The 23,146-nt window shown below is 34.1% G+C and overlaps 1 protein-coding gene across 3 annotated transcripts in view; it reads right to left on the bottom strand.

The window, feature by feature from the left end:
* The window catches only part of DACH1 (dachshund family transcription factor 1), a 478,465-nt gene that overhangs the window by 125,602 nt on the left and 329,717 nt on the right, over positions 1–23,146 (bottom strand). For all 3 annotated transcript variants that reach the window (XM_025000109.2, XM_025000108.2, XM_059892257.1), the window contains 2 exons: positions 8,075–8,210; positions 6,116–6,250 (listed from right to left, as the gene is read on the bottom strand). In XM_025000109.2, the coding sequence (XP_024855877.1) occupies positions 6,116–6,250; positions 8,075–8,210 (271 nt within the window). The remainder of the gene's footprint in view (positions 1–6,115; positions 6,251–8,074; positions 8,211–23,146) is intronic.

Raw genomic sequence — 23,146 nt, forward strand, 5'->3', positions numbered from 1 at the left:
AGTCTATTCTGTTTTCTCCATGGGGAAAAGACATTTCGTCTGACCAAGTAAAAGCAAAGCTACTATAGTAAGTAAAATTATTATAAATGTAACTATTATTTATAATGTATCCAAAAATAAATATTAATACTCTCTAATTGATTGCTTTGGCATTTAATTCATGAAAATTATCTGCAAGTAGTCATATATTTCAACTTTCTAAGTATCCAAAAAAGTTACCTAAACCTTAAGTTAAACCTTAAGTTATGGATGTCCTGGAGTAGCACCTGACATCTTCATCATCAATACATTCTACTTCTTTTAGTAAAGTTCATATTAATTATGTAAAAATAAATTCCTGGACAATGTAAATTTTATTCTAGGTAACATTGAGGTAGTTAATTTTACAAGTGGCCCACATAACATTACCAAAGTATGGAAATTTCCAAAGAAAAGGGCTTTTCACTCCATGCAGGTCTATATAGTCAGACGAATTACTACTGGGTTCAGATTTTTCGTATATGTGTGTGATATTTACTATAAATTAATTTGTATAATGTCAATCTAGAATTCAAAATAGAAAGTCATTTTTGAAGATAATCCAAAAATTAGAATTTTTAAGTAATGAAAAATGTACAAAAGGAAATATATTTCAAAAAATTAATTTCCACAAACAGGAGAAAAGTGACGGTAGTCATTTAAAAAGGATGTTGTGTAGGAAAATGGTCCACAAGGTTGGATGCTAAGAATACAACATTAATAAGAGGATATTTCAATATGGCCAGTTTGCTAACTACTTCATTGCCTCTAATGCTCTACCTTCAAATTCAGAATATCAGAATGAGAACCTTCCAAACAAGTCTGTTAACCATTGGAAATCTTGAACACTGCCCATGAAGAATACACAACAAAAGAATATGTGACAAAAGAAATATTTTATGGCCTGAAGCAAATCCCCTGTGTTTACGGGCTTCATCTTAAATTATTCCTGCTTCTAAAATGACAGAAGTCACTGGGGTCGCAGAGTCTGACAAGACTAAATGACTGAGTACACTAACAAAAGAAAGTTTTCATATTTTTTTGAAAACAAAGGGAAAAGACTCAATTATAGGGAAAATTAGAATATATATGAATAAAAATTGTGTGAAATTGTAGCAGAAAGAGAAAAAAGAAAGGGAGATTTTGTATTTCATATGGTTCATTTCACATATCTGACATGCAGTAAATATTTACCTATTGATTATATCATTTTGGTTTATTTAACCCAAGACTGAAATACACTAATGTAGATTAAGTATTCAGTACTTAGTTCCAATTATATGTGCTCACTTTTTCTATAATTGGGGAAAAAACAGCTAATACTGTAGCATACAGGATCTAATGTGTAACATACATTTACTTTTTGGAAAGCAAAAAATTAGATAGATTCCAAAATAATAAAAATGTGCATAGGGAATTATATGCATGGTATGAAGCATGCTCAAAAATGTTTTGGAAATAACAATTCAAACAATTTGATAAACCAGGGAACAAATTATGCATGAGAGTTATCACTGAAAATCAGCACCAGTGACAGATTTGGGGGGAATAAAGAGAGATGCAGCATAAAGAAATAGAGAGCCTGGTTATATGATTTCAATGCCCTGGCATATATTCAGAAATAAACTCACTTGAAAAGATGCATAAACCCGTTGCACATAACAGCACTATTACAATAGCCAAGACATGGAAGCAACCTAGATGCCCATCAACAGAGGAATGGATAAAGATGTGGTACATATATACAATGGAATATCTGTTGTTGTTTAGCGCCAAGTTGTGTCTGACTCTTTGGGACCCCATGGACTGTAGCCAACCAGGCTCCTCTGTCCATGGGATTTTTTCAGGCAAGAACACTGCAGTGGGTTTCCATTTCCTCCTCCAAGGGATCTTCCTCTTGACCCAGGGATCAAACCCAGAATTAGCTAGCAGATTCTTTACCCCTGAGCCACCAGGGAAGCCCTTACAATGGAATATTATTCAACCACAAAAAGAATGAAATAATATCATCTGTAGAACATGGATGGACTTAGAGATCATATTAAGTGAAGTAAGCCAGACAGAAAGATAAATATCTTATGATATATCACTTATATGTAGATCTAAAAAACAATGATACTAATGAATTTATTTAAAAAGCAGAAACAGACTCACAGACCATAGAAAACAAACTTATGGTTACTAAAAGGGAAAAGGTTGGGGGAGAGATAAATCAGGATTTGGAGAATAACAGATATACACTATTTTATACAAAATAGATAAGCAACAAGGTCCTACGATATAGCACAGGACACTATATTCAGTATTTTATAAAAATCTATAGTGGAAAGTACCTGAGAAATATATTACATATATATGTAACTCTTTCATTGTCTTATATATATAAAGCAGAATTACTTTGTCACACACAAGAAACTAACACAACATTGTAAAACAACTATACTTCAATTAAAAAAAATGAAAATATCAATTAATCCTATCTATTTCACTAATTTTAGACTGAGGGCAAAAATCAAAAATGTTTTTTAAAATCCAGAAGGTCTAGAGAACTTGGAGTATGTTTGGAAAAGTTAGAAGACATAAAACTGTTTATGAGGCTACCAGCTGTGTCGAAGATTTCCTCAGGACATATCTTTGATAAAGCCCTAATTTTAATCAAAGTTCATACTGTTAAAATCATTTCTCCTAACATTTAGGAACACTGAAATAATGTATGTCTATTACTTTTTGATACACTAACTTGGTTTTTCATATTTATATTTTGAATATATTCTAATTAAACTCTTTCTGGATTCAAAAACCCTTTAGAGTGTTTTTATTTTAAAAACTAAGGGGAAAGTTTACTCAGCACTTATTACTTTGAATTCTAATGCCTGTATAGCCACTGATCCTTCAACTAATGGTGACAAATATTCTGTCTAACTGAATAAAGTCAACAACTTTTTAATATTAACATGATTTAAAAATGCTTAAAAGTTACTGATGATTAAGATTTTAGACCATGGTGATTCTCAGCACCCAAATTAATTTTGGTATCTATTTTTAACATCAATGTTTTCTTAAGAATTATTATCTTTCAGATGATTTAAAGTGGTGAACAGCAAATTTCATTTAAGAAGTTCAAGCCTAAAATGACACAAGCATATAATTAATTTCTCTACAAATGTCTCTAAATGAAGTCACTTGTTTTAATACAGATATGTGTAGTAAGAAAGTTACAGGGCGAGTATAAGGCACATGATGAATGTAGTCATGAAAAAAAAACAATTTTTAATTTAGTAGACCCTATCAATCTAGAAAGCCTATGAATATTTACTAATAATTCAGTATGCTGAAAAATAGAAGAGATGAGATACATACAAAAGATGAACATCATATAATAAAACTCTTACTATAAGAGTATCAATGTCTATTACAATGTCTATGACCCCATAATTATATTTGAAATTAAGAATGTAATGGTAGCTTCACATCCCTAGGGCAAATATTAAAATAAAATGTACTTTTTTAAATAAAATATGCATTCAGATATTGAAAGACTGTTGGGTTATGACCAAGATCTCTATTCTGAAAGCAAAACAATTTAAAAACTTAACATGTGATAAGATTATAGTGATATAGAAAAAGTTTTTGTGTATATTCAAGCCAGAATATGCTACTGTTTCATACACATGTATGTTCAAAGGGTTCCATAATTCCACCTTTTGCCTTTCATCTTCACAGTTATTTTAACTTACCTTCACCATCTCTTACAATCTTTTAGCAATTCAGCTCAGATAAATATGCATTCACATAATAGACTGTTTAGTCCTTTTCAAGCAAACGCAGTATATACATGACTCCTCGGAATTTACAATGTAGTACTGGAAGCAGACCAATGAAAAAAGAACTTCCGAATAACAAGGCAAATATTGTAATGAAAATTTAAGGGACAGGCACACAGGAAAATCAGCAGTAGGATCCCTATAAAAATCTAGTTTCGTATCTCAGGAAAGGCAAGATTATAATAATAATAACAGATTATAGGTATATAGACAGATGATGAACAGATAGGCAGATACAACTCATATATTCTGAAAAAAGAAACCACTTCAAAAAAGTGTAGTTCAACTCAACTTGAAACATGAGATTTGTAGAAAGCTCCCCACCAAAAATTCCAGGGGACTCATTATTTTAGTCACATTGTTGATCATGCCTTTAGTGGTCTCTTACCTACCACCTCTGAGCTTTTATATTTCACTCCCATACTTGCTTCACCAAGATTCTGCAAGAGAATTAATCACTAATATACTGATATCCACTATATACTATAAAACATCTCTCATGCATTTTAAGTGAAACTAGTTCTGTAGCATCTATGAGAAACCTGTGAAAAGAGTCACTAAAAACTTTTTCTGTAGGGTTTCATTCTATCGCAAGACAGTGGAGAATGGCTGCTTAACCCTAGTAATGGATTTTTATATGTAAATATTCTTACTTAAAACTTAAATCCTCTATGAAAAATGTATTACTGTAGATTTTCACAAATCATTTTTTCATTAAATATAAAAACACATGTCAAAATATACATAATGCATTCTATATAACATTTTTCTTCATTATTGAAGAAGAACTCACAGAAAGATTAGAATTAGACATTTAGAGACAATCTGACCAACTTATGTACTTGTATATATTCCACTCAGCTTCGTGATAATACTTGGTAGTGAATTTCAAAATTATTAGAAATTGTCTTAATGCTGCTCTCAATAATGCCTACATTTTGACATATTAGAACCTAGTAAAGATTACCATTTTATCATTAATTGCAAAATACAGATAATTTAATTTATATAAATATTGTTTTCTTTCTCCCTGAGGTTTCAGGTAAACTGTATTCATGTGGAAAAGAAAAACATAGTTGTGTAGGCATTTTTACTTTTGGTGAATAATTATTTTTGAGGAAAAAAGGTTTCCCACCTTAACTTAGTCTTTCTGTAAACATTTCTTTCTGTTATTTAAATGTCCAATTGTATTCATTTTCCTTTTTGATATCCAATTAATTGTGCCTTTTGAGTAATAAATTGTTTCCAAAGAAGTAATCCATTCCATAACACTGATTATTTGATAGTCATATCAAAAAAGATATCAAAGTATACAGTCTATGTTATTATTAAAATTTGATAGTATTAAATTAAGAAGATAAAGATATGGCAAGGCTCCAATTGTCCTAATTTAAATTTACCATTCAAAAACATGAATTTGCATCCAACAGCATAAATTTCCCACGTGCATGTTAAAATAATATTTCAATTCTTCATGAAAGTATTTCACAAAGTAGGGATGAAAAGACAAATGTTTGCCTATGGAAACAACTCACACTGGTACAAATCAAATATAAATAGAAAATGTTCATAGCTTTGCACTATCTGGGCTTATTTGTTGCATGCAATTTAGAAGCAATTACTAGTACATTGGAAAAGACCATGATGCTGGGAGGGAATGAAGGCAGGAGGAGAAGAGGGCAACAGAGCATAATATGGTTGGATGGCATCACCGACTCAATGGACATGAACTTGGGAAAACTCTGGGAGATAGAGAGGCCTGGAATGCTGCAGTCCAAGGGGTCACAAAGAGTCAGATACAACTTAGTGACTGAACAACAATACTAGTACATTGGTTGATAATCTTCACTGTATTTCTTGATTGACCAAATGACCATCTCTTTTATTCCAAAAAATACTCATAGTAATCCTTTGTGTATTGTCCTTGCTCTCATATGCTAAGTAAAAGGACAATGGACCCTGAAGACATGGAGGAAGACAAACTGTAGACCTTCAGGAATTGAGATAACAATTAAAACATAAAAAATTCTCTTTTTCTAAATGTACTGGGAAATAAATGAACACTTACCTGTTGTTTAAGAGAATCACAGCAGCTCTTCATATTTCTTTTTTTGTTGAGTAGACTTGATTTTTACTTAATGTTAATATTATAGGCTTTTAAAATGTTTCTATACCATCTTCTAATGTAATTTAGAAATATACTTTATTCTGTGATTAAAACCTAGTTCATATGTCAAGCAGGAAAAACAGACCTCATAATCATATATTATTACCTTTTTCAATATGCATCCTTTTCGACTCATGTCCCATGTCATGACCAGCCAAATCTCCCTCTTTGGGCCCAGGGAGTACGTTTGGTGACAAACCCATCAGCATCTGGTTCATGGACAACCCATTCTGATGGACAGCTGTCAAGCCCGAAACAAAAGATAAAAGAATAAAACACCATAATACACAATATTCAAATAACCTATTTAAACTGTTTTGGAATCAGAAATAAATAAAATATCATGGTCTAACTTTAAAATTATAATCTAATTTGAACACCATGAGGACTGAAAACTATGATAATTCTTAAGAACAAGCAGAAATATATTGAAAATGAAACTATTTTATCCTCTAGCTCATAAAATAGGTATATTTTTTAATGTCTAGAATACTTTTCAGTGGTCATACCACTATAACCATTACCAATGAACTATTCAGGCTTTATCTAATGTAACACATCCTCTCCTGAGCCTTCTGTAACTGCAAAAACTACAGTCTTAAAGCTAGAACACTCTAAGTCTATAAAGTTAAAATATAATTTAGAATAGTTTTAGAGGCATGAGAGGGCAAATAGAGTTTTCAACAAGTTAAGGAACTGAAATATCACTGAAATTCAATATTCATATTCTATTCTAGTCAATGGGCTTCCCCAGTGGCTCAGAGGTAAAGAACCCGCCTGCAATGCAGGAGATGCAAGAGATGTGAGTTTGACTCCTGGATTGGGAAGATTCCCTGGAGGAGGAAGTGGCCACCCATTGCAGTTTTCATAGAGTATCCTGAAGGGCTACAGCCCATGGGGTCACAAAGTGTTGGAAATGACTGAAGCAACGGAACATGCACACACACAGCCTAGGAGACAAAACCCTAAGTTTAAGAGATATCAAAGTACTTCTTTAAACATTTGATTTTGAACTCAAATTTAAAAATAAAACTGCCCATTAATATCTATTACATGGTTGAATGATTTAAAACAATAATTTCTTCCTTGAATTATTAAGAGTAATCTGTCACTACTGACAGGATAAAGCGTGCGACCAAATACCCTTATGATTTCAATCTAATCAATATATTTCTTAATAAATTGCCCATGAAAATTTTGGTTTTGTGAAAAATTTTGAAGAAAAGTCATTCCATAAAACCTTACTTTCACTGAAAAAAATACATTTTAAAAATATGTAGAATAATTTGGAGAAGGGCATGGCAACCCACTCCAGTATTTTTGCCTGGAGAATCCAATGGACAGAGGAGCCTGGCAGAGTCAGGCATGACTGACCAATTAACAATAACCCACAACTTTACTCTTAATTTTCTTGATCATGAAGACAAGGATTAAATATCTGAAAATGTGATTACAAAATAAAGTATGAACCTACTTTTGAGAATTGTATAATAATAACATGTGAAGATAATATGCATTATTGACTGTTACTAATTCAAATCCTAAAATTTGACCAATTTCAAACTCTTCAATCTATTGATCATCTGAATGATTATGAAATGTGTTTTTCTCAAAACAGTTATTTTGAATCTATTTCTGTTATCCCTCTTTGTCAATGCAAGGATGAAGTTTAAAAATTGTAAATTTTTAAAAACTGGCAAGGAGGAATTGAAGGAATGAAGAGGAATAATTCGTACACAGTATATTTGGATACTAGATATTTGACAGTTGGAGGTGTTTACTTCAGAAACTAATCTAGAAAGTTACTTACTTTCTCTAACTGTTTCATAACTCAAATCTTTATGTGTGGCATCAAAAAGAGGGAGTTTATATCAGAATTGTTAATGTACTACCATACCTCATGCTATTGCAAACTGGGAAACACAATTTTGAGACATGGCTATTGCTACAGAGCTTCAGAACATGATACATCTGAGATCTCTTCAGAATGAGGGTATTTTGATTAGAACAGCCAGCTGCACCTAATAAAGTTTAAAATGGTGACAAGTGGAAGAATGACACCTACGAATTCTGTCCGAGGAGCTCTCAGTCCGCGCTGGAGAGCTGGACACGCTGCTGCTGCGGTGTGATGATGGGTGGCTGCCAGGCCTTCGGCCCTCCTCCAGGGAGGGGGCAGGTGACGGGCTGTCGGGAACACGCTCCTATACCGCCAGGGGAGGGTGGGGGGAAGAAAAGAGGTAAATACATTGGACCCTTGCTTAAGCAATGTTGGTTTTTCTTAATGCTACAGAAATGTGAAGACAACACTTTTTTCCATCAACATTTAACTGGATTAAAAGACACATTTATTTTTAAAATTTTTTAAAACTTTTATTTTGTATTGGGATATAGCTGAAGAGCAATGTTATGATAGTTTCAGGTGAATAGCAAAAGGATTCAGCCATACATATACACGTATCCATCCTTCTCCAAATCCTGCTCCCATTCAGGCTGCCACATAACATTGAGCAGAGTTCCATACAATAGGTTCTCCTTGGTTATCCATTCTAAATATAGCAAGCACTGTGTATGTGTTCATCCCAAACTGCCTATCTTTTCTTTCCTCCCCACCAACAACCATAAGTCTAAGAAAAGAATAGAAAGAAAATAGGTGAACACCATTGTAGTAATGACTAATGTAAATCCCCTCTTTGGATAAAAATAGAGGTCAAAAAAGACATCCAGTTTAGAACCATTAGACAACAAAGAATTAACAGAACAAAGCAAGTTTTAATTCTAGACAATTATCATTATAAAAAAACCTGATACATAGAGTCTATTGATTCAGCAAGTGTCTAGGATCATTTAACACACAAATTATCATAGTGACATCATCAAAATAACACCAGAGGAGCTGTTAACAGCTATTTCATTATGGGACTTCTCTGGATATACTTGGGCAGTCACATTTTAAGGGACCATGGAAATCTATTATTATTTAACATTTGAATAATTTTGATTCTGGTAATTTTCAGACTCCTAGCATCAATGCAACCCACAAATATATTACTGAAAATTCATGAATAATGTATTAGGTGTATCCCAGGGAAATGTGGTATTGTATTTCCTGATCCTGTCCTATGCTCACACCCAAGTCCCACTCCATATCTTACCCAAGCCCTGCACCTTCCCAACGAGACCAATGTGCACATATTGTGTTGGCCAAAAAGTTCATTCAGATTTTTCTGTTGCATCTTACTGAAAAACCCAAACGAACTTTTTGGCCAGCCCAATCTGTTGTATAACTATCTCCACTGAGCTATTATAAATGGATTTACAGATTAATAAATAAAATACTCATTTGTTAACATTTGCTTCTTTGAGCAAAGAGATATTTTCACCTTCAGATATGAACACACACTGTCCTTGAAGAACACTTTTCAATAATTCATAAATATTTGGAAGTCTACAAGTCAACTGATACATGATACATAATAAATAATAAGCAAATTATTCCTGATTAGAGTGCAAAAATGCAAATATGACATAAAAGCAGACTGTCTGAAACCAGAAGGTGTTCTAGAATGAAATCAGCCTATAGGAGGCTATTTTCAAAATATCAAAGGCTAATGTAATATAGAAAACAGACAAGCTTAAGGCTTTGTACTAACAGAAAAAGAGTAATGCCTGTCTTCAATCTCAAAAGTTCATTTAACCCATTGATGGTTTGCAATTCTACTTTCCATTAGAATCACCTGGGAAGTTCCTCAACATGCCTATGCCTGGGCTTTACTCCCTGAGATTCTGGCTTACATGAGTTGAATTGTGTCCCCTCATAATGACTGAAGTCCTGACCTATGGATACTTATGAATGTGAGCATTTGGAAACAGGGTCTTTGCAGATGAAATTAACTGCAATGAGGCCATACTAAAATAACATGGCTTCTCCATCAAACAGGACAGATGTCTTCACAAGAGGACATTGTGAAGATATGGGGAAAATGTGAAACAGAGAAAAACTATGAAGGAAAAACATCATGTGAAGATGAGGTAGAGATCTGACCTCTGCAGCTGTAAACCAAAGATTGTCAAAGCTTACTAGCCACCATCAGGATCTTTGGAGACTCAAGGAAGGATTCTACCCAGAATCTCAGAGGAAGCGTGGTACTGCTGACACCTTGCTTTCAGACTTCTAGACTCCAGAAATATGAGGGTATAAATTTGTTCTTTTAGGCCATCTGGTGGGTGCATTTACCCTTCATCTGCTGTGGGGCCCAGAAACAAATGTTTCTTAAGACTCTCCAGGTGATTTTAACATATATCCAAGATTGAACATCACTTGTCTCATATGCTTTTAATTTTTCAATCCTACACATTGTCAATAATCATCTTCAACAATTACACTAAGGCTTCATTCTTGAGAATTATACAAATAAAAAGAAAATAATCCTCAAAAATAGCCAAGCCCTCTTCCAAAATCTAAACATAAAACTGTTTCTCAGTATGTATTCTGTAGAATAAAAAATAGACACAAGAAACTTTACAACAAAGAATTTACCTGTCAAAAAATATTGTAGCAAAAGAAAAGGATAAAAAAGTCAACTAAAGTCTACTCTTTATAGTTGCAATGCATATTTTTAAAATCTATGTCTCAACATGAAAAATGAGCACAATTATCAGTAATTTTTTTCCAAGCTAAATAAATCAAACAAGTTATACTTCTAAGTAGTCTACATTCTATAGGTCACATTGCAGACAAATGACCTAAATTTCTAAGAAACAAGCACATATATGATTTAAAAGAATGGAGAACCCACATCTGGATGCTAAAAGTTACTGTCCATCTAATTATAATTTAAAAGCAACTGGGATTATAAATCTTTCTTTTTACCATTCTCCTTTAGGTTAAACTTAAAACAGCTTCAAACTATGAACTTATTATGTGTTCAGTTTAATGAGTTTTGTCAACCTCTCGACAATTTCCATAACCAAGAAAGATTCCCATGCCCCTTTCCAACCTATTTCTCCCATCCCCATAAGCAACTGCTTTCTGAGTTCTATCACCAGAAAGAGGTTTGGCTGGTTCTAGATTTCACAAAAATTAGCTCATACAGTACCTAATTTTTCATGTCTACCTTTTTACACAACAAAATGTTTCTTAGATTCATTCAGGTTGTTGCATGTATTAATAGTTTATCTTTTTTCTTTCTGAATATATTCATTTGCACAAAATGTTCAAAATTCTCCAAGCCATGTTTTAACAGTACATGAGCCATGAACTACCAGATGTTCAAGCTGTACTTAGAAAAGGCAGAGGAACCAGAGATCAAACTGCCAACATCTGTTAGATAATGGAAAAAGCAAGAGAGTTCCAGAAAAACATCTACTTCTGCTTTATTGACTATGCCAAAGCCTTTGACTGTGTGGATCACAATAAGCTGTGGAAAATTCTTCAAGAGATAGGAATACCAGACCACCTTACCTACCTCCTGAGAAATCTGTATGCAGGTCAAGAAGCAACATTTATTTATTTTAATTAGAGACTAATTACTTTACTAAATTAAAAAAAATAAAATATGCAAAGCATTCCAAAAAAAATTACAAATTGAAGAAACTCACAAAACAAACAAACAAACAAAAAAAAAGAAGCAACATTTAGAGCCAGACATGGAACAAGAGACTGGTTCCAAATTGGGAAAGGAGTATGTCAAGTCTGTATATTGTCACCACACTTATTTAACTTATATGCAGAGGACATCATGAGAAACACTGGACTGGATGAAGCACAAGCTGGAATCAAGATTTCCAGGAGAAATACCAATAACTTCAGATATGTAGATGACACCATTCTTAGGACAGAAATCGAGGAGGGACTAAAGAGCTTCTTGATGAAAGTGAAAGAGTAGAGTGAAAAAGTAGGCTTAAAACTCAGCATTCAAAAAACGAAGATCATGGCATCAGGTCCCATCACTTCATGGCAAATAGATGGGGAGATTATGGAAACAGTGACTTAATTTTCTTGGGCTCCAAAGTCACGGCAGATGGTGACTGCAGCCATGAAATTAAAAGACACTTGCTCCTTGGAAGAAAAGCTATGACAAACCTAGACAGCACATTAAAAAGCAGAGATATTACTTTGCCAACAAAGGTCTGTATAGTCAAGGCTATCATTTTCCAGTAGTCATGTATGGACGTGAGAGTTGGACCATAAAGAAGACTGAGCTTGAAAGAGTTGTTACTTTCAAGTTGTTGGAGAAGACTCTTGAGAGTCCCTTGGACTGCAAGGAGATCCAACCAGTCAATCTTAAAGGAAATCAACCCTGAATATTCATTGGAAGGACTAATGCTGAAGCTGAAGCACCAACACTTGGGCCACCTGATAGGAAGAACTGACTCATTGGAAAGACCCGGATACTGGGAAAGATTAAAGACAGGAGGACAAGGGGATAACAGAGGATGAGATGGTTGGATGGCATCACCAACTCAATGGACATGAGTTTGAGTAAGCTCCAGGAGTTGGTGATGGACAGGGAAGCCTGGCGTGTTGCAGTCCATGGGATTGCAAAGAGTTGGACAGGACTGAGTGACTGAAATGAACTGAACCACAGTTTTTAATTTAAAAAAGGCAATAAAGTTCACATCAAGTCTCTGAAATCACAAATCAAAGGGTAACTTGGCTTCCATGTAGCACTCAAAGGCTGGAGTTTGTGTCATTTTTGGAGTATCTGTGCATTTATTATAAAGTATGGATTTAGAAAACTGTATAGAAGAACTCCTTTTTAGTCTGTATAAATGTCTATATAAATAATCTATGCTGTAGTTAATTGCACACATGACCAGATACACACTATATAGACTCTAACCTTGATTTCTCTAATAAAGAGGTACCTAAGTTTGTCTAAGTTTTAAGCTAATTTCTACTACATCTAAATCTTAACAATTAGATTATGCAGAAATACCCGGTATATATTAAACAAAGAACATCAATATATTTTTATACAAACAATATTTTCTAAATTAGCCATTCTATTTTATTCAAAAGTTCGCTCACATCAATGTTTATCCATCCAAACATTTTAATATTCCTTCTAATAATTATGTAACTGATCATATTTTCAGTGGAATGTGTTTGGCCAAACAGAGGTAAACTGCAATCTTGGAATAAATCAACTCCTTTAAAATCATTTTTCAAGTATGAGTTTTCCTGTCATAAGAAATTTCTCAGTGGCACTAATGGAAAGCATAAGAAACTGATTTTTTTCCCTGAGATATTTAGCTCATAAAGTACTAAAATATTTAATGCACAAAACTCTAGTAACAATGGTTGTGTCATTGAAGAGTTACTTATTTTCCACATGGGGTAAACAATTATTTCATTAGTCAATGTATTTAATTGTAAAAGTTTTCTTGGATGATTCTTTTCATTCATGCATTATTCATTTATTCACTTACACATTCATAACTCTAAAAGTCATATAATAAACTAAGTAAAAATAAGCTGGATTAAAATCTTAATGTAAAATACATCTTAAAACATAATTTAAGGCTTAGGCAACATAGGTGAAATTGTAGTATTTATTATAGCTTTAGCTTATTTTTACTTTAATTGCTTTTTTTGTCTAGGAACAAAGGATGCAAAGACAATATTTAATACTTTTACTTAAAGAAATATTTTAATTTATGCAAATTTTATGCTTTTAAAGCTTAAGTATTCAATTGAAAGTTTCTATAAACTGAGACACAACATATTCAGTCATTTTACTTAATGTATAATTTCAATCTTTGGAACATGATGTATTATTCTTTGAAGAATTTCATTAAAGTAAAATCCATTGAGCAAGTAAGATTTGAATACATTGTTGTACAATAAATTAATTTATTTCAACAGCTTAATTCTTTTATCATATTTATATGCTTGCCTTTCCAGAGTATGCTATAAGATGGAGAATAATGGAGACAGTAAAGAATTGCTTAGGGGAGAATCTCATAATTATTACTGAAACAAAATAGATAATGAGTTTTATTCAGACATAATAAGAAAGAAGCAGTTCAGTGTCTATAGGGAAACTATGTAAACTGGATTTATCATTTCATTTGTGTGAGACCCTTTAACCTCCAAGATGGCCCTGAAGTGGGACAAAGAGGAAGAATATTTAATACTTCAACACGCTGCCTTATAGTCCTGCATCATAGCTTCACCAATCAATAAAGCACAATCTTTTGCTGTGTTCTATCTTTATAAAACTAGCCACAATAATAAATGAAAATTTAAGAAGAATACACTCTCACTGGAAAAAAAAAGGTCATACTAATAAACTAATGGTAACAGAATAACATAAAGGAAAATCTGCATTTACTGCTTCTGGGTAGAACAAGAAGTATTGGTCTATACTACAATTCACAATCAAAGGTGGAGATTAAAACAATGAATTCTAAAATGCTAAAATAAAAAGTAGTTTGGGATTAATATACACACACTACTATATATGAAATAGATAACCAAAAAGAACCTACCAAATAGCACAGGGAACTATACTCAGTATTTTGTAATAACGTATAGAAAAAAGAATCAGAAAAAGAATATACAAGCACATACATATATATAGCTGAATATATACATACATATATATGTAGAGTTTAATCACTTTACTGTATACCTGAAACACAGCACATTTTAATCAACTGTATGTTAATAAAAATTAAAGTAAAAATTAAATTAAAAATATAAGCTGTTCAATATTACACATTTGACTAAACATGAAAAAATGCACTATCTCAGCAGCCTCATCTCCCCCACAAAGTGCATTCTATTTTATCAACTTAAAATATTTTCTTAGCATAAGATTAAATAATCACAGTTCATTTCTCTAAAGGGTTATTTCATTTAACTTTACTTTATACTGCTCTCATTTTAATTATCTTCATTTTCATCACTTCTTCAGTTAGCAATTCCCTTATTGAGTATGTTATAGAATTGGGAAGAAGAAATGTTAAATTTATCTTCATACAACTGTTACAGTACAAAATTGAAGTTGATTAGCATTTTCTAGAACCTAAACTCCTGAGCTTTAAGATAACTCAGACTTCATTCATTCAGAGGTTATTCACTGAACACTTAATGTACACCAGTGTTCTAGGGTCTGGTTATGTGTAAGTAAACAAAACCAATAAAATTCCTTTCTCTAATGAAGTATATACCATCAGTGAGTAAATACTCTTAGTGAAATCCATAATCATTTACACTGATTGTGATATCCAAATTCTCTCCTTCTGGAAAAGTGAACAGAAAGGATAAATAATAGGATTGGGATTCTGCATTCAGGAAAATGTTAAAAAATACTTCTGGAAGACATAACAAACAATTCTAATATACATGCATCTAGTAGAAGGTTAGGTAGCCATTATCAAAACTCCAACTCAGACTTCTAAACTGAGGCTTCAAAGGATATTTACATAGCTCTTTTTCATTGTTTTGATGATGATTTTCAAGAAATACTCAATTTTGCTTATGAGTATTTGGGAAATACTCATGGGAAATGGGAAAATGGTAGGGCCCTTGAGTGTAATCATAAACAACTTAACTTTATTCTCCTACTATCTCCTCAAACTTATTCAATGTTGATAGGGAACTATATTTTTCCCATATCTATAAGAATTCAGGCAGTCTGGAAATTCCAGATTCCTATTTGGTAAAACAAATTCCTACAGTCATTTTGAGCAGCAAAAGGCAGTCTTGACTCAAAAGTTATACCTCAGTCTTATGTAATAATAAATATTATCATCTTAATTAAAAGAGAAGTCAAGTAGGTGGAATAGAAGGAAGATAGCAAGGATGAAAAGGTAAGTTCTGAGTCAGCCAGTGTTGCCATTAATTGGTGTCTCTCTGTTCATGCTGAATGCTTAAAGCCAACTTTTTATCTAGTTAGGGCACTGTGTATGTTCTAAGAGGTCACCCCCTCTATGAACTGCTCACAGTTCCTTGATGGGTCTAATTTGACTCTGTTCCTCCATCCTCTGAATTTCTGGTATAAGTACATCTGGATGCTTGATTCAAGTTGATATGGCAGCAAGAGTATTTCATAGATGGGGGTGTATGCTTCTACAAGAAACACTGAGTGTCTGCTTGGTTGCATTTTATGATGACAATCAACACTAATAATAATGGCCTAGATTCATCACTTCATTAGGGTTTACAGTTTGATAAATTTGAAATATGTCATTCCATAATCAGAAGATTTCTATGAACAGAAAGTTTCTCTCATGCATTACTGTGTTAACTTAAAAAGAAGTACGTCAAGGCTGTATATTGTCACCCTGCTTATTTAACTTATATGCAGAGTACATCATGAGAAACACTGGGCTGGAAGAAGCACAAGCTGGAATAAAGGTTGCTGGGAGAAATATCAATAACCTCAGATATGTAGATGACACCACCCTTATGGTAGAAAGTGAAGAGGAACTAAAAAGTCTCTTGATGAAAGTGAAAGAGGAGAGTGAAAAAGTTGGCTTAAACCTCAACATTCATAAAACTAAGATCATGGCATCTGGTCCCATAACTTCATCGGAAATAGATGGGGAAACAGTGGAAATATTGTTAGACTTTATTTTTGGGGGCTCCAAAATCACTGCAGATGGTGACTGCAGCCACGAAATTAAAAGACGCTTACTCCTTGGAAGGAAAGTTATGACCAACCTAGACAGCATATTAAAAAGCAGAGACGTTACTTTGCCAACAAAGGTCCATCTAGTCAAGGCTATGGTTTTTCCAGTGGTCATGTATGGATGTGAGAGTTGGACTGTGAAGAAAGCTGAGCACTGAAGAATTGGTGCTTTTGAACTGTGGTGCTGGAGAAGATTCGAGAGTCTTGGACTGCAAGGAGATCCAACCAGTTATTCTAAAGGAGATCAGTCCTAGGTGTTCTTTGGAAGGAATGATGCTAAAGCTGAAACTCCAATATTTTGGCCACCTCATATGAAGAGCTGACTCATTGGAAAAGACTCTGCTGCTGGGAGGGATTGGGGGCAGGAGGAGAAGGGGACGACAGAGGATGAGATGGCTGGATGGCATCACCGACTCGATGGACATGAGATTGGGTGAACTTCAAGAGTTGGTGATAGACAGGGAGGCCTGGCGTGCTGCAATTCATGGGGTCGCAGAGTCGGACACGATTGAGCGACTGAACTGAACTGAACTGAAGGGACAGTCTGTATGAGGAAGGCAGGGAAATGCTTCATTCCACCCCTCTATCCTTTATTTAAACCTTTTTTTTTTTTTTTTTGTCTTTTAAAATATTCAGGTCCCTAGAATTCTCCAATGGTGAGCAATGAGTTTACATTTTAACATTATTATGCACTCATGGATATAAATATGTGTCTTGTATTTCAGTACACTGATATATGGCATCCTTAGTTGGAGTTTTAATACTTCCTCTTCCTTGTTAGCATCCCCTCTTCATATTTAATATCAATACCCAAATAAACATTAAGGGAACATATATAACTGCTTTTCAAAATTCAAGTAAAATTTATACAATATAGTTTTCTTTTCTTAAAAATGATGTATAAAAATGATCCATACATCTAGAATTATTCATGGTTGCTCCAAAATAAATTATTCTGTACTCAAAAGCAAATTAGGTAAATGACATTACTGTAAGGTTTTTTAAATCTACTTTGTGAATCCAGTTACTCTGGTTCCAGTTTTTATAATCTTTAAACATTTTGAACTTAATGCAAGTAAAGTATTATTTACTGATATAGCATTTTAGGGACCAGTTTAGAAAAGATATTACAGAATGGAAAATTTATACACTGCATATAAAAATTTTCAGTGTTTAGTTCTTTAAATGAGAATATCCTAAACTGTCTCTAAGTTCTCTCTCTCTCTGACACACACACCACACAACAGCAGACTGGTAGAGAAAATTAATTAAAATTAAGTCATATTTTATGTTCTCAGAAAAATACTGTAATATGGTGCATGAGGAAAGATGTTTATTCAGTAATGTAGAATAATTTGAATGTTGCCAAATGTCTCAAAACAATTCTATATTATCATTAAAGAAAAATGATATAAAAAATGCATTTAAATGTCTGCTTTGCATACCACTGAACTACAAACCCCCCAAAAGCAAAATACACTACTTTTGTTATGTAAGAAGAGCTAAACAAGAAAAAGGGAGTGTGAAAGAGAGAGAGGTCTTATTACATTATTGCAACTGTATTTCAAAATCTTGTCATAGGTTCTATATAGAATTATGAACTTATTTTAAACGGATGATTTTGAATACTTTGGAAGAAAATAAACTAGAAATAAGGTGACGATTGGAGAAGGCAATGGCACCCCACTCCAGTATTCTTGCCTTGAAAATCCCATGGATGGAGGAACCTGGTAGGCTGTAGTCCATGGGGTCGGTAAGAGTCGGACATGACTGAGCGACTTCACTTTCACTTTTCACTTTCATGCACTGGAGAAGGAAATGGCAACCCAAGACTCCAGTGTTCCTGTCTGGAGAATCCCAAGGATGGGGGAGCCTGGTGGGCTTCCGTCCATGGGGTCGCACACAGTCAGACACAACTGAAGCAACTTAGCAGCAGCAGCAGCAAGGTGAAGATAATGTCACTGTAGAAAGGCTTCTAATGATTTTATAAATACCGACTTACTCATTATGACAACCTGATGAGGCAGTAATATAATAATCCCCATTATACAGAAGAGTAAACAAAGACAGGGACGTTAAGTGACTTTTACAAGGTCATAAGACTAGGAGATGGCAGAGCTGGAATATAAACCAAGGAGGCTTCCTCCAGAATTCATATTTTAAACTACTAAAATACATTGCCTTTCTTCTTTAAATTTGTTTTATATTTCAGCAAGAACCATTTAAAAAATCCTTACAATACCATTGTGAATTTATTAAATAAAAGTGAGAAAAATATCGATTCATTCAGGGGGATTGGGGGTTATTTGATGAATGATTCTCAAAGAGAATCAATGAGTAGAGCATTTCAGCCTATTAGGAATTCTCTAATGACAAGAGGAATTGATCTCTTGATTCATACTGTTTGTTTTCCTCAGTGATTTAAGGTAATACAAGTGATACATCCCTTTACAATTTGGAAATTATACAAAGGTGGTATAAATAGCTAATATGATAGTTTGGAATAATAACATTAAATAGCACCTAAAGGGCCTAAATCAATAGACTGGAAAAATTAATATGGATAAATGCAAATTCCTAATACAAACAAAAGATAAAGAATTAAATTAGTTGCATTTCACATCAAAACCCATGAAATTTACTGAGTCACTCATTCAACTAACAAAAAGTTATGAACTATGACTAAACTTATAAAGTATTGTCCAAGCTAAATTTTATGTTAGTTTCGTCTCTTTTCTGGGGGTTCACTGCTAAAACATTATTCAGGAAGGGGTGGTGTGGTGGGAGCTGATTTAAAAAAAAAAAAGAAAGTCAACCATGAGGTTGGATGAAAATTTGTCAGAAGAAATTAGAATATTTGGTCTGGAAAAAGGAAATACCATAGGTACTATATATAATAGAGAACTTAAATATTTAAATGGTTAGAAAACAGAATAATTTGTAGACATTTTCTTCTTAAGAAAATACAACATACAAGTAGAAGCTATTGAGATGAAAATTTTAATTTAATCAATGAATAACTTCATCACTCAAATTTGCTGAAAACAGAATAGGCTTTCTACAACACAGATATATAAAAATGGGGAGAGAGTATGCAGGAATGATTTCTCCATCATGGGGGAAGTTGGATTATAAAACATCTAACATTCAAAGACTAGAGAACTCTTCAATAAATTAGAGATCTCTTCAAGAAAATTAGAGATACCAAGGGAGCATTTCATGCAAAGATGGGCTCAATAAATAAAGAAATGATATGGACCTAACAGAAGCAGAAGATATTAAAAATTGGCAAGAATACACAGAAAAACTGTACAAAAAAGATATTCATGACACAGATAATCACGATGGTGTGATCACTCACCTAGAGCCAGACATCCTGGAATATGAAGTTAAGTGGGCCTTAGGAAGCTAGTGGAGGTGATGGAATTCCAGTTGAACTATTTCAAATCCTGAAAGATGATGCTGTGAAAGTGTTGCACTCAATATGCCAGCAAAATTGGAAAACTCAGCAGTGGCCATGGGACTGGGAAAGGTCAGTTTTCTTTCCAATCCCAAAAAAAGGAAATGACAAAGAATGCTCAAACTATTGCACAATTGCACTCATCTCACATGCTAGTAAAGAAATGCTCAAAATTCTCCAAGCCAGGGTTCAACAGTACGTGAACTGTGAACTTCCAGATGTCCAAGCTGTATTTAGAAAAGGCAGAGGAACCAGAGATCAAATTTCCAACATCCAATGGTTCATCGAAAAAGCAAGAGAGTTCCAGAAAAACATCTATTTCTGCTTTATTGACTATGCCAAAGCCTTTGACTGTGTGGATCACAACAAACTGTGGAAAATTCTGAAAGAGATGGGAATACCAGACCATCTGACCTGCCTCTTGAGAAACCTGTAGGCAGGTCAGGAAGCAACAGTTAGAACTGGACATGGAGGGTGGGACGATTTGGTAGAATGGCATTGAAACATGTATAATATCATATATGAAACGAATCGTCAGTCCAGGTTCGATGTATGATACTGGATTCTTGGGGCTGGTGCATTGGGACGACCCAGAGGGATAGTACGGGGAGGGAGGAAGGAGGCAGGTTCAGGATGGGGAACATGTGTATGCCTGTGGCGGATTCATGTTGATATATGGCAAAACCAATACAATATTGTAAAGTTAAAAAAAAAAAAGAAGAAGAACTGGACATGGAACAACAGACTGGTTCCAAATAGGAAAAGGAGTACATCAAGGCTGTATATTGTCACCCTGCTTATTTAACTTATATGCAGAGTACATCATGAGAAACGACGGGCTGGACAAAGCACAACCTGGAATTGAGATTGCTGGGAGAAATATCAATCACCTCAGATATGCAGATGACACCACCTTTATGGCAGAAAGCGAAGAAGAATTAAAGAGCCTCTTGATGAAAGTGAAAGAGGAGATGAAAAAGTTGGCTTAAAGCTCAACATTCAGAAAACAAAGATCATGGCATCTTGTCCCATCACTTCATGGCAAATAGATGGGGAAACAATGGAAACAGTGGCATCTTTATGGTTTTGGACTCTAAAATCAATGCAGCTGGTGACTGCAGCCATGAAATTAAAAGACGTTTATTCCCTGAAAGAAAAGTTATGACCAGCCTAGACAGCATATTAAAAAGTAGAGACATTACTTTGCCAACAAAGGTCCGTCTAGTCAAGGCTTTGGTGGTCATTTATGGATGACAATGATGACTGTGATACATATATATGTATCATATGGTCATGTATGAGTTGGACTATAAAGAAAGCTGAGCGCTGAAGAATTGATGCTTTTGAACTAGTATGTTGGAGAAAACTCTTTAGAGTCCCTTGGACTGCAAGGAGATCCAACCCATCCATCCTAAAGGAAATCAGTCCTGAATATTCATTGGAAGGACTGATGTTGAAGCTGAAACTCCAATACTTTGGCCACATGTTGCGAAGAGCTGACTCATTTGAAAAGACCCTGATGCTGGGAAAGATTGAAGGCAGGAGAAGAATAGGATGACAGAGGATGAGATGGTTGGATGGCATCACCAACTAAATGAGCATGAGTTTGAGTAGGCTCTGGGATTTGGTGATGGACAGGGGGCCTGGTGTGCTGCAGTCCATGGGGTCGCAGAGAGTCGGATACGACTGAGCTACTGAACTGAACTGAACATTCAAAGCCTCTACTCTTCAAGTTCTGTGAATATTAAACAGTAAACATACATGGATTTCAATCTGATACATAATAGACCAAATCAGAACTTGTAGTAATTTGATATAATCTTACAGACATTTAGCTATTAGGGATTTAATGTAGAATTACTAGTGTGTAAACATCCTATGTCCTTTTCCTCCCTCCTCAAAGTTATTGCACTAATATTTACAGTAGTCCAAAACAATCAACCAGAGAAAATCTAAATTCAATACTTTAGCAGACTCTGTCTTGGAGGCTTTCATTTAAAGCAAATAACCATGTCATATTGGAACTGTCCTCACCTATGTAATTTTCTCTCCTTCAATGTTTTTCTTCTTTTCTTTCAATACCAAGTCCTATTGCTCTATGTTGTTTGGGAGTTTCATTTGTGCTGCTTCAATTAACCACAGCCTAAGATTCACATGGGTTTGAGTTCATCAAAACTCAAGGATTGGCCATTTTTTTTTCTGTAAAAAACAGGTTGGCAAATATTTTATTTAACTCTGCCTCTGTATGTGAAAGTAGTCATGGACATTATGTAAATTGGTGTGGGTCTATGTTCCAAAAAGTTTATTTATGGACACCAAAAGTTGAATTCCATATGATATTCATGTGTTATAAAAGAGTTTTCTTCTGATTTTTTCCAACCATTTAAAAATGTAAAGTCATTCTTAACTCATAGTCCATTACAAAAATTGACAGCAGGGTAGATTTACTCAAGTTCAGCAGCTTGTAGACCCCATTCTAATGCTTGAACCAGTACCTACATTTTCAAAAATAAATTATGAGAAAATCATCATGGTTCTTGTAATTAGTATGCAAGGATAACAACTAAAATATATATATGTGTGTAACACTAAGAGCTGTGTTTTTGCTTCTCTTCTGTTCAATACATTCTTATTGCCAGTTTTATTTAGGTTGACTTTAAGTTTAATTCTTATCATTACTATAAAAAATGTAACTAGCACATTCCCATATAGGGATGATCCCTATTTTTTCTTGTTTTACCTTTTTTTTTTTCCAATACAGGTAAATCTTTTTCAGTATTTAACATTTCACTTTTAATTTAGGATCTTTTCAAGCAACCAAATTGTAGGCTATATTCTAATTACCCACTTCGCCCCACACTATTTGATGTGACATAAGAGTTGATGCTAAAGCTGAAACTCCAGTACTTTGGCCACCTCATGCAAAGAGTCGACTCATTGGAAAAGACTCTGATGCTGGGAGGGATTGGGGGCAGGAGGAGAAGGGGACGACAGAGGATGAGATGGCTGGATGGCATCACCGACTCAATGGACATGA

Source organism: Bos taurus, chromosome 12 (genome assembly GCF_002263795.3).
Source record: "Bos taurus isolate L1 Dominette 01449 registration number 42190680 breed Hereford chromosome 12, ARS-UCD2.0, whole genome shotgun sequence".
In the NCBI taxonomy this organism is placed as follows: Eukaryota; Metazoa; Chordata; class Mammalia; order Artiodactyla; family Bovidae; genus Bos; species Bos taurus.